Source organism: Patiria miniata, unplaced genomic scaffold, assembly GCF_015706575.1.
Source record: "Patiria miniata isolate m_02_andy unplaced genomic scaffold, ASM1570657v1 HiC_scaffold_10, whole genome shotgun sequence".
Lineage (NCBI taxonomy): Eukaryota > Metazoa > Echinodermata > Asteroidea > Valvatida > Asterinidae > Patiria > Patiria miniata.
In genome coordinates this window covers 2,760,761-2,773,984 of record NW_024037048.1, presented here as the reverse complement: position 1 = coordinate 2,773,984, position 13,224 = coordinate 2,760,761, and the positions used below count along the sequence as shown (strand labels likewise).

Here is a 13,224-nt window from a genome sequence, read left to right as displayed (position 1 = left end):
ATTGAAACATGCATTGTCAGCCTGGTCATTACTTGGGTCAATATTGGTCAAGACCCCCATTGGTTTGTACACAATATACCACAGCATTGCAAGTGCATCTAAGAGTACAATGTCGCTAAGTACTGAAACAGACAATTGAATGACAGGTGGTTTAAAACTGATTAGGGGCCTGGATGCCAATAATGGCCCGATCCCAAGGCTACCATCGGCAACCAGGATCCTAAACTGTTTTAAACATCATGTTTATAAATTCTGCATCACACTACATGTGTTATTTCCATTCATATATACTTCTTTATATTAGGCCAAAAAGAAAAAAAAAGGCTCCGGTTTCTGTTATGAAGCTTGCCCCAAAAGTGGTGCGGCAATGCTGGTTTTCCCCCACCCCCCATTTTTTTTTCTTCAAATGTCGGCTGACGTTGCAGATGATGCTTCGATCCCCTTAAAACTCTCAAAGATATCCTTCAGGGTGGAGCTTGAGGTGACCTCAGTAAGGCCATAAGGCTGGAGAATTCTGCACCAACTTATGATTTCGATCAACAGGAACATTCTTTGGGATAGTCAAGTATCAGAGAAAACGTTAACTGACGTCAGACCGTACAGCGACATCGTGCATGAGCTGCCAGGCTGGTTATTAGTCTGCTCCCTTGCATATTGCGCCTTTATTGAAAAGCATTTACAGGTTCCAGATACACGACCACTGTTCCCTCAGTCTGGCTTCCTGACGCACAATTACAAAATTACAACACCGTCTGCATATGGTGCCCGACTAAATTTAGTGCAAAATATATGGGGAACACAGAGAGGCCACATAATGCTTATACTTGATTGTAACCCCATCTTTAAAACACTTTAAAATTATGCAGCAGCAGGATTCCAATCAAACCAGTGAGTTTGGCGGTTTGGAGACGTCATTTTATATTGAAATTAAAAAAAAAAATTGCCGACACGCATGGCTACGGTGACACGTGTGCAGACCAGAAAGTTTAAAAGTTGACAAACTTCCGACAAGCTTGTTCTTCCATGTTACTCCGTGCCAGGGAACTTTCCATGCTGCCCACAGCGTTCACGCATGTGGACACCTCTCCTTGTATGGAGATAATATGCTACATTGATACCTAGTAGAGATCAATGAGTGCATGGCTATCAAGCCGGATGCTTTTTTTACCAGCAGATTAAAACCACCCATGTGAATTGGCTCTCGACATACAAGAATGGGTTATCCTGTCTCAGTTATTTATGAAAGTAAACTCACTGTACTAATTCAGTCTGTTTACTGAAATACATGATATAATTCCACACGCATTTTTCAAGCATTAGAGCTGACCATTTTACCTGTGATGCCTGTGTAACCACGTACCCCTCCAGACTGTCCAATCTCCACTCTGAACTCAGTGACATCTTTGATTGTTGGGGCGGGCCATGCGGGCAGCTGGCTACCCCCACCGGTAGAATCAGTCAAAGCTGGGCAGCTTGAAGAGCCTCGGCCAAAGTTGATCTGGATGTCACCTGGAAGGAAGGACAATATATTACGGAAATGATACATTCACATTTAGGGCATCTCAAAACACTTGGATCACAAAGAAAAAAAGATTAATGGGCGAGGTTGATGAGAAACAGATGTAGTTCTGGACATGAGCTTTCCATGTTTTTCGTAAGTATGGTACAGTCAAACAGCTAAATTGAGAAGATCCTGATTGAGGTACGGAAATTGATTGAAACATCTGCTTGTATAGTCAAGAGTGAAATGAACTACTCCAGAAAAGTATACTTGAGTCCCGACAAAAGGATTACTTGGATGGAACAGACCTTGTGTTGTTATTACTTGGAAAAAATGATCTCATTGGCACGCCCCCCCCCCCCCTCCGCCTAAGGCTTTGATCTAGGGAACTTGTATTATTTGTAGACGTAATACACTTGTCACACTATATTTCTTTTCTCTAAAGCGCAGAATTCAGCTAATAATTATTTCACTGCAAAATTTTAATCCCTTTAATTTGCCAGGCTTTAGTAAGGTTATTTGAGTAAACATTCATTTTTTTGACGATTTACATCTCATTTATAAGTTATGCCAATGACCTAAATTCAACACAAAGGAACACACGAATCTCGGATTTCGGATATTTTCCCTAATATTTAAAATTGCACTCTTTTTAAATGGATCTCTTTGTGTATATCATTTTCCGCCCTTTATTCAAGTAGACCTGTTTATGCAAAGATTTTCTATGAAACAAATCTTTTTTGGGCACAAAGTGATTTATTTTGACCAATAAATATTTCGGGAAGCAAAAAAATCTCAAATTTCTTGATTGTTTTTCAAGAAAATATCATATAGTATTATGCAGCAGTGTAAATTACAATATATTTTAATAATTGGTGGACATAGGAAAGTCGTCTGCTGTGATCAGTCGTGTCTCGCGAAGTCTCATACGTGATGTAAACGGATTTTCTGAAGGGTAATGGACGCAAAAGAAAACATGACGCCCTCCGTATGACTGTTTACGTATGATGACAAATTAGTAGCGAAAAAGTGAATAAATACACTTTTCCACTCCTTTGATGGAATTAGATTTTCAGTATGTTAAATAGTGATATTTCCTTAGCGTGATAGCATTAATATAAATTCTATTGCAATTTGTTCTAGGTCAGGCCCTGTTTTGTTCTAAATTGACCGGACTATATCGATGTATTTTGACAGATCACACATTTTAACAAATAAATCTATGGGTGATTTTTTCCCCTGATTTTTTATATACTCATCATCGCTTGAATATACCTGACGGAGCTCTGACGTGTTTGGCAACTCTTCCATCAGGATTAATGGGGCCAATTGCCCATGAGATGAAGACTGGACGGTCTGTAGGAATAACTTGGTCGGTTGAATCACCTGCAACAAAACAACATAAAGTAAGCAAACTTTTGCTCCCTCAGAAAAGGGAGTGTAAAGTCATTAGGTATCATGGCTGCAAATAATTTCCATTAGAGCTGCAATTGATTCCAGCATCCTAACTTTTAGTTGTATTATTTCTCTATCATTCCAGAGACTAAATATCACTTGGATCCAGCAGTACCGTCTATCATAATAAAGCCAAGGGTGAGATTTGAGGAAAATGAAAAATCCACAAGTATTCGGATGGGAGTTTGGAGGCCACGGCAACCAATGCGTACCTAAGGTTATTTGTGACCTGTTCCATCAAAATCAGACTTTTCTGGGCATAAGGTCGAAAATGATATTTTTACATATTGTTAACATATGTTCTTTTTCCTTTTAATAGGTGGTTTATTTTTTGAAACCTGTCATTCCTGGGCAGAGTTATGCTATTTTGAAGTTCATTGTGTCGAAAAGTAGAAAACGGAAAAAATTGCCACGAAAACAGTTATTTCTTTAACTGATATACCTTATCAAAATCTTCAAAAATAGTGTATGTAGAGTTCAAATTAGGATTTCAAACTTTTATAATATATTTTAGACATGTTCAGGATTACAAATATGCAAAAATTTGAAAATCGATAAAAATCACCCCCACAGTTTTTTTGGCCCTATCTCAATTTCAACCTCTGCCCAGAAGCATCTGCTTTTGACAGAACAGGTCACATTTGCTTAAGTAAAAGGCACAGCTAGCTAACTGGAGCTGAGGGAACAAAGCCACGGATAGGCCCGGTTTCATTTTCCTAGCAAAAAAAAAATACAATAAAAGTTATTGCAGAAGAGCCTTTTTTATACGGCTTGAGGTCAGTGGCCTATAAGGGCCCCAAATTTTGTTTGCAATTTCTGCAATTTGTTACTGCAGTTACGGGGGAAAAAATGGGGGCAAATGAAGAAAAACATATGAATCATGCAATATAATCCATACTTATCAAAACTGTCTTTTGTTTTTGGTGTGTGATTTCATTGCTGTCGCATTTTGCAGAGAAAAACAAATCACAAAACATATTACCAGTGTCACTTATTAAAATATCTTACTAATAAAGTCCCTGACTTCCAACATTATTTTTGTGGTGGCTATTTTTTCAAAGCAATAGTGCAGCTCAAACTGATGTCCATCCATAGTGGCACTGTATTCTGGACAAATTATTCCAACCACACTCTTAATTCCTTGATCAAAATTTTGCACTGATAGGTCTCTTCGCGGCAAAATTGACACCAATAATCGTCACCGCACATGTGCACAATACATGCACACGCCATATGCAGACACAAAGTGCACACACCACCACCACTGAAATGTATTTTTAGTCTGGTCCTCAAATACTCCACTGCACACACTGCATTGATTTCTATCAGGTACTTGACCGCAGTACATACTAGACTGATCACCAGTCCATCCATTATATTCAATAGGGCCTACATTTCTCCAGAAATTTCATTGAGTGCCAAATTTATCGTTACAGAAAACCCTCAAAATCTGAAATCCCGAAGTTGTCCCACCAAAAATTAGGAAAATTGTTACCCCTGTAAAGCTCCGTTTTTCATTCTGTTACATATTAGAATTTTAGATATGGACATTTCTGCTAACCATTCAGTCGCAGCAAGCTTACACTTACTGTGTCCAGAGGTCGTTTATAGGAAAGTCTTTTGATTCCCCCATCAAACAGCACATCTCCCAACATGACATTATTTGCTCCTCCAACACTTTGAATATCATCTGGGCACGCTCCTCGACCGTCATTAATAGAGCACTAGCAACGGAAGTGAACAATATACTTTTATTTGATAGAGCATTGTAAACAAAATTTCAACAACAAAACAACCTGTGGAGCTACATGCAGACAAACGTCACTAACAGATTGGTGATGGCAAGGGTCTCAAAATGAAAGTCTGTTGATCTAACATGCCAATCAGAATAATCAAAGTTTAAAAATTGTGGTCACAGGAAATAACTAAAAATCTCCCAGTGGGGAAACCAGGCTTGAATTGAAGACTATTAGTGCAGTGCTGACATATTCATTGCGATAAACATGGCAGCCATCATGCATGTCATGTGCGAGATCCTGCGAGAGCATGTTTTTGGACACAGCAAAAACAAATAATAATTAATCTGAAATCACCAAACGATAGTTTCGTTTTAACATCATGTATTTTTTTGTTTATTTTATTTATGTTATTTTATGTTTTAAAGCTACAGTTCATCATTTGCAGCTTTCAAAAAAGTAACTGACGTAATTATTGTTGAAAAACAACATGGTTGAAAGATAGTAAGGGGACTAAACTCCCTGTGAAATTATTCTTTCTGACATGCTGTCATTTTGAAGAGATCAACGAAAGAAGGCCTTTCCAATGGTGGGTCTAAAGACGCGCACCGTTTAAATTTTCGTTAGTAATTCATTTGTTTTATGCACACGTTTACATGTGATGTACACGCATGGTTGCTTTAATTCGTCGGATCGGTGCGCGACATCGTGTAGCTGTAATCCCTCAGTGAGAACGTGTCTCGGACGCTGAATTCAGGCCCAATTCAAAACATGATTCAGCAACTTTTGATTTGAAATCGAGATCCTAGAATGTTGTTTTTCTCGAAATATACAGCTGAAGCTGGTTAGTTGTTTAGCACCCTTCTTTAGATTTTGAGCACATTTGTTGCTTCAAACGAACAAAATGCACAATATACAAATGATGGACTGTACCTTGAAATAAAGCGTCATAGAAAACTTAAAAACATTGTACGAAATTTTTTGTGCTTGGCAATTTTCTCTTCTGTTTCAACTACAAAGTTGCAAGCTGGAAGCCTGGAAAAACCATTGAAAACTCCTGAGCTGGGACAGCATTGACCTAAAATATCTGCTTCATTTGAGGCATTATTTTGTTCTTCAGTGTATAGGATAGGCCTATTGAATAGTCATTCAACATTTAAAAAATCGAAATTCGGGGTGGGTGGGTGGGTCAAAACAATTTCAAAACATCAACAAATTTCAAACATTGGTTATTCTGAATAATAAAAAAAACTTAAGAAACTTTTACAATAATATGAAGAACATGTTAGAAAAAAAACTAAGATCTAGACAAACTCACTTGTGCCTTGGACTGCAAGTTGTAATCCACCACCATAGGGCTCATGGTGTTTTCATCCAACCAACCTACTACAACATCTGAACCATCCATCAAGGTTTCATTCTCTGAGCCACTCAAGCCAAATGCCAGGTAGTTACCAGGCGTAACACGGCCTGCCATCTCAACAGTAATGCTGCTATCCTCAGCATTGATTCGCCACTGGACTTGGAACTCATCCTCTAAGAGAACCTCACAATTTGGGTAAGTCTGTAAAAGAATGTAAGACCATGAATGGGGATCAAATATTAGTATCAAGCTTTAAGTTAGTGACGTTTGATTACAACATCATTATATTCATACAGCATTCTCCATTGTATGCAGCAAATCAGCACTGAAATTACCACTGTAGATTCTTAGAGTGAAATAGATTCTTAGAGTGTCAGTCCACTTTCACTCTAAGAATCTATTTCACATCCTAGACAAACACTTGATTTTCCGTTATTTTGCATATAATCAAGTGTCCTTCATGTTGTTATTTCACTGGAGGTGCACTGACAATTCCATTTTTTTTAAAAGAGAACATGTTTTTGACCATGTGAACACAGTGGCTGCCAATACCAGCCTAAGACATACCGGTGGAGGGTCAAGCACTGCTGGAACATTGATTGTTGCTGGGTCAAATGCAATACTGCCAAAATTCTGTGTTGCTGCAACACACCACAGACCAAAGCTCTTGAAGTCATAGATGGTCATCCTTGGTGGCATGGCGACTGTAAAGTCTTCCCCATCCAAAGCAACTCTCAGCCTCTGATTTGATCCGGCATTTGATAGCCTGGTGTAAAATGAAGTGTTGGACAGTTATTCGTAACCATTCAAGCACATAATTAATTGCCTTTAATTAGACGGAATTAAATCAATGCAGTACAGCATTTGAGCATTTGAATGAGCACCAGTTTTTGAAATGATATATCAGATTGCAACACAAAAAAGAGTTACTCAATCATTAACATGATCATAACTATTATATTATGGACTGTGTGCAATAACCATGGTTAGTGCAGTGTGCCCTACTCACAATTGACTCAAGGAAGGACAACATTGTGCACAGGTCATGCACAACTTTAATACACCGTTTCACAGTCACGCCGACCCAAATTATTCAAAAGATTAGAATAGGGCTGCGTTGAATATACCGAATAGTTGAATATTCAAATATTTGATCGTCGACCAAATTTCCAAGCATTTTTCTGATTCAAAATACTCGAAAATCCGTGAGCGGTCTTAAAAAAGTAAAGAAATATAAAGTGGGTGAGTTTACATGTATGTCAAATGCCACCTTTTTTGTCAACATTCAATTGACATGCATGATTTCAGAGCTTCCGTGAGAAATACCGGTACTAGCTTTCATTTGCATCTTTTGAAATAACATCTGTATTGCACATGTAGCAAGCTACCTCCAAACAAATATATCAAGGGAGTCAGGTTGGCATAGCGGTACTCTCCTCACCTTCCAGCACTATGACCCAGGTTCGAATCCCGCCTGGGCCAACGTGTGGACTGGGTTTTCAGTCCCTGCCTGATTCCGTGGGTTCCCCCTAGAATATCATTCTTGGGTTTTCCTCTCAACACTAAAACTGTAATTAATCGTTCCGAATCTTCTCCAAGTCATATTCATCCTGTTCTGGCACTTGCGCTGTCTGATGTTGTCAAAATAAATTTTAAAAATAATTTAAATATATATATATACATATATACATGTACATGACATGGTGTACATGATATTCTTGATATTTCATCAACCTCACTTTCACTTTTCGACAGGCACACAAATCCAGATTTAATTTCTGATTGGCACATGCAAATTTCAACCGACTTGCGCACATGCATTCATGTCCGGTACTTGCAACAGACCGACTACAACAGACTACAACTCCACCATCTTGATTGAGACAGTCTTGGTAAATTAGCTTTATCTTCAAGTAAACTTGAATCCTCGACCCTGATTGGTCGATCCATGGCGAAAAGCCGTGCTACATATACATGTAACCATGTAGCACGGCCACAGTCCATACCGCACTCCGCGTCAGTTGCGCTATTCCAAGATGCGGGCGCCATTCCATACAAACACGCGCGTGTATAGGATAAGCGCTGAAGTTTGTGTACAGCGTGCATTTCATCTTGTGCATCAAGTTTGCTTGAAGATAAATTCGTTATCACGCTCGCGCTCGTGGAACACGGAAAATGTAGTGCGTCTGTGTCCATATACGACACAGACACACTACATTATTCCGTGCTCCACTCGCGCTCGCGGGATAACTTATATTATACATGGCTATAAATGTACATGCACATACATTGTAATTTGAATTTTCCTTCATCTGAGGCAGTAATGAAAGTTAAGGAAAGCTCATTACAGTACAAACGTTGATGAGGGACATGCTGACATTATGTTTCCATTGAACAGAAGGGAAAATACATGACAGCCCATACAGTTGCCATTTTGGAAAGTCGGAGTGTCATAAAGAAGAACCACTATATATAGCGCAGTCTTTTGTAGGCCTCATTCTGTTCATTATAGCGACATTCTACTGTAAGGCCACACTAAGAAACAGACACACAACGGACTGAAAATGCATAAGCCACATACCCAGGCCTAAAGATGAGTTTAGTCCCCTGTGAAGTCAGACGGTTGCTTGTGTCTGCCCAGAAATAGGCATCTATAGATAACAAAGACACAGAAATAGTAATACTGCAAACTAATTCCAATGGCCAGAATGTTGGTTTGAGAAATTGTGGCAGCACTGCTATTCTAATATGAATGATAAACAAAGCTGAAGTATGACAGATGAATGGATGGATGCTGGGGGAGAGACACCTTAGTCCCTGGTATCAGTACTAGTCTAAATAGTTTTAACAAATTTGTAATGTAATAGTTGGCTTAATTAACATAGTTCAACTACAGATCATTTATGTTTGTAGACGGAGTGATGTACATCAAATGTGGTACTGTTCTTGTGCAGATTCCATTTGGCATTATTGCTGTTAAAGAGCATTCAGCTGGGGGGGGGGGGGGGGGTAAAAATAGAGATTTTACAGTCAACAATCGATGTAACCAAAAACATACCTGGTCCATTACCATCATAAAACAAATTTGTAACTATGAGGGTCCTTGCATCTTTGATTTGCACGTTGTCTGCCTTGACCCGATGAGCACGAGTTGGCAATGCTCCCAAGTCATGAGGGGCTGGGTTGCGAAAGCTGTCTGGGATGTAGACATCACCAAAGTTGGCCTGTTAAAAAAAAAAAAAAAAATTGGCAAATTTGATGTATGCCTATGATTGTGATGATAACAGTTTGAGTCCTGATGATACACGACAAGGTAAAGGGGCCTAGGTACGTAAGAGGTCTATCTCAAATGTTAATTATTTTTTTTGCCATTTCTCCAAAGAACCTGATCAAAGTATGAACCAACATCGTGGCTTTAACTGGAGAGAAAAAAAATTGGACAGTTATATTTTTTTAAACAATTTCTATATCAGTTTTCAGTCAAAAAGAAATGCAAAAGTAACACGTACCATCTATTTTTGACTAAAAATAGAAATCAATTTGATGTTTTAAACTATCGCAATGTGCAAAATGTGCAAAATATCTGATGTTGAGAAACAATGAATGTCTTTGATGTCCCCTTAGAGATGCATAATTTATAGTCTGCATGGTACCGCGTTTTGAGCTATTTATTTTGCAAAATGTTGCAACCACTGGAGAAACAGTGCTAATGGAACAGTAACTTTAATAAGGTTAGGTGCTAATATGATTTTTTCCTCAATGATTATGGGACTGCAAGGGTTTGGAACCCACATGTATTGCCCATGTTAAAAGATAAGTAACTTCCTCCAATAACATGAGAGAACTTTCTCTGAACAATGCCATTCTGTAAAAATCTTTATACAGTTAGCATATTTTTCAGATATTAAACACCTATCAACAACACATACAATCAGTGTTGAAAGCCATAAAAGGATCCCATTTTGATCCATCCAAACTTCTGTATCACGATAATGACAGAATTTACCCTCATTTTGTGGGAGGAGGCAACATGTTTTTATTTTTTTTTTTAGACTTACACTAAAATTTCTACACCAGATGGATATCCATTTATAATCCTGTACCGTCATGGAGCCTGGTAAATATGCGACCAGATTGGTGCCACGGTACTCCCCAAGCTTGGTTTCACTTCACAGATGAAAGGAAGAAAAGATAGGACAATTTCAAAATGAATGAAAGAAGGAAGTATTTTATTCCTTTGATTAAAGGGTTAGTCCAAGAAAAGGTCATCTTTTTGTCCCTAACATAACACCATGTTTTCTTCATTCAATTATTAATTACATAATCATCGCAAAGACTAAAAACATAAAATTCATAACGGGTATTCTTTTTGCAGATTCCCAACCGCAGAATAGAAAAAAATGAAATCCATAAATATCTTAGAAGGTTAAACTATTGTTACGTATGGGACATAGCATGCGCAAATTCTTGGACTTGTCCAAAACACAACTGAAAAATATGCATGACTTTTTGTTCGTGCATGCATGATTTGTCAAAATCTTAAAAAAAAGTACTGAACTTTTCTTATGGCTGTCGTAAGTAAAGTTCAAGACTTTTTTTGGATTTAGTCGTTATACGTGTCTTTGCAAATAAATAAAATGGAATGTAAGACCTCATTTTAGTTCACAGCAAAACCAGATATGTTGTAGTGTGTAAAAAAAATAATGGCTGCAGTTACAGTACACTCGGTCCAACTCAGCTTAACATTTTGTTGACTTCAGATGACAGATTTTTTTGTCATCAGGATAGGTTTCTTACTCATCGGAATTATATGCTAACTTCCTTGTGAAACTTCCTGGCAATAAAACTTCCACTTTGAATTCCAACTCTGACCAAAGGACTTCGCAAAAGCTAACAAGGCCATTCAAATACACAGTGGCAGAGGAACAGCACTTTTTAATATTCCCATAAAGTAAAAACTTATTATGGATGTGTAAAAAGATGTACATTATGTTCAACTCCTTGAATAAAATATCTTTATATGGCTTTCATTTTTCCCAGCTTTTGTTTATTGGCATTTTTCCAGTTCGAAAATCAGGAATTACACAAAAGGGAAGTCTCAAAAGTGAAAGTCAGAATGAAACATCTTGCTTAAAAAAAAACATTTAGAAGCCTCGAAATACTCAAACCAAGACATGCTTTTTTGTGGGAATTTTTTTTACAACGAAAACACTCACCTTCCTGGAACCACAGGAGCTATGGTGCCTGTTGAATCAGGTTGTGATGTTGTCCCAATCCAAACAAATGCATCTGACACAGAAAGAATATACATGTACAGTATGTATGTATGTATTGAATTGCATGCAATAACTCTGGTCTGGCACAACAATTCTTGTTCAATACTCCAACACTTAAAGGGCTTTCCAGTTACACTCTCCCCCATGTGAGTTGGTTGGTTAGTTTATATTCTGTTTGTCCAGTTTGCATCAGTTAACTAAAAGAGGATGATTTTGTGTCTGTTTTTTCCAAGCAGTGACGTGTTTAGTCATTAAAGACCTTCAGTGATCTAATTAAGAGTCTAATTTCAATATTCTCAGAACTAATTTCTTTTCTTACCTGGGGCAGTACCATCATAGTTGAAATTTTCGATGACAAGTGTTTGTGAATCGGCAGCTCTGACAGTTCCACTGACGCCATGAAACACAGTTCGTAAGACACCAATCTCCTTGCCGTAATACGGTTCAGCCACAGTAATACTTACTGCAAGGGGGAGGCAAAAACCAGAACAAGGGATCTCGGATAAATTACTAGATTGTTAACTTCCTGTACATACAAATGAAACCTGCTGGGTGCATCCACGTTTTGTGCACAAACCTATGGGAAAACTCCAAAATTAGTGCGCCTTTAGTACGGCTATTTGCATATCTGTGTTTGTATTCCATACCAGTGCATCAAAGCTGATCCACCCAAAACCGAAATGCACAATTAGTAAATGAGTGTTTCATTTTGCTCTGTGAAGAGTTACGCAGGCGCAAATGTGTGTAGGCGCTGCAGATTTTTGCCATGATGTTTTTTACCTGTCAGACTCACAGAAAACAAAATGACATGTACGTTGTTCGCATTTGTTACACTTGCACGTCGCATTCAGGGTGCATTATCCAAAATCCATTCCGTGTGATTTTATTGTATTCCACAAACACGAACATGAATTCAAAATGTCTGTGCCCAGGATGGCTTCAAAGTATCTGCACATGGGGGAATGAGGTGCAAACGCTCTACCCCTAGAACTCAATGGGGCTCAACTAGAGCCCCATAGTTCTAAGGGTACTAAGGCTCCAGTAATTTAATATAGCTCTATGTGCCAGATCCATTCTTTACATGAGTACATGTAACAACAGAATACAGATTCTAATAGGAATTTCCCTTTCCGAGTTCAAATTGAAAAATGATTTTCAAATTGTCAAAAGTACTTTGGAGTTGCAGCAAAAAAGTTGAAGACTAAGCATGTGTGTATATGACTTTTGATCTTAGCCTTCGGCTGCTACGGTAGATGGGTACAAATAAATATTCTTGATCAGCTGTCAGCAAGACACTTCATTCAACATTATCATGACACTGACTTTAAGGCAGTTTTACAGGAAAGTTTGCACAAAAAGTCTCGCGGGGGTCCAAAAATGAACATCGTTTGAGGGACAATTGATGCACCCTGAGATAGATAAATAAACGTATGACTAAGTACCAGTATAACTCAGAGCTACCGTACAACATTTCTTTTATTTTGTACAGGTGCACTTATCCTTAGTTCATAAAATGTGGCTGTTTAATTGAGATATTTCATCTGATGGTTAAACAATTTCAAATTTCTATTTAGTCACTCCAAAGGGCATGAAGCATTGCTTCTTGTCTATAAATGAAATTAACATTTATAGAAATCTTCAAAAGTGATCCCCCAAACCTTAAAAAAAAAACCTTTTTTTATACTCGTGCCAATGTAATCATGAACCTTTTCCATTTTCTTAAAGGGAATGTACAATTTGCTTTTGCTGCAATTTTCAGAAAAAAATGGATTTGCAGGATTAGTATGTTATAGCAAATATTGTTGAACTGATTTGTTTCACGTTTTGGGCTGGTACATGTAGATGCTGAGAAACCAAGAAAACCAATCATATTCTTGTAGTCTGGTTCCCTTA

General features: G+C 38.0%; 1 protein-coding gene across 2 annotated transcripts in view; it reads right to left on the bottom strand.

Annotated features, from left to right (window-relative positions):
• The window catches only part of LOC119735394 (protein Skeletor, isoforms B/C-like), a 44,171-nt gene that overhangs the window by 5,956 nt on the left and 24,991 nt on the right, over positions 1–13,224 (bottom strand). For both annotated transcript variants that reach the window (XM_038209103.1, XM_038209094.1), the window contains 10 exons: positions 11,651–11,794; positions 11,272–11,344; positions 10,114–10,222; positions 9,114–9,279; positions 8,637–8,706; positions 6,623–6,821; positions 6,011–6,256; positions 4,548–4,680; positions 2,777–2,890; positions 1,336–1,509 (listed from right to left, as the gene is read on the bottom strand). In XM_038209103.1, coding sequence (XP_038065031.1) covers positions 1,336–1,509; positions 2,777–2,890; positions 4,548–4,680; positions 6,011–6,256; positions 6,623–6,821; positions 8,637–8,706; positions 9,114–9,279; positions 10,114–10,222; positions 11,272–11,344; positions 11,651–11,794 — 1,428 coding nt within the window. The remainder of the gene's footprint in view (positions 1–1,335; positions 1,510–2,776; positions 2,891–4,547; positions 4,681–6,010; positions 6,257–6,622; positions 6,822–8,636; positions 8,707–9,113; positions 9,280–10,113; positions 10,223–11,271; positions 11,345–11,650; positions 11,795–13,224) is intronic.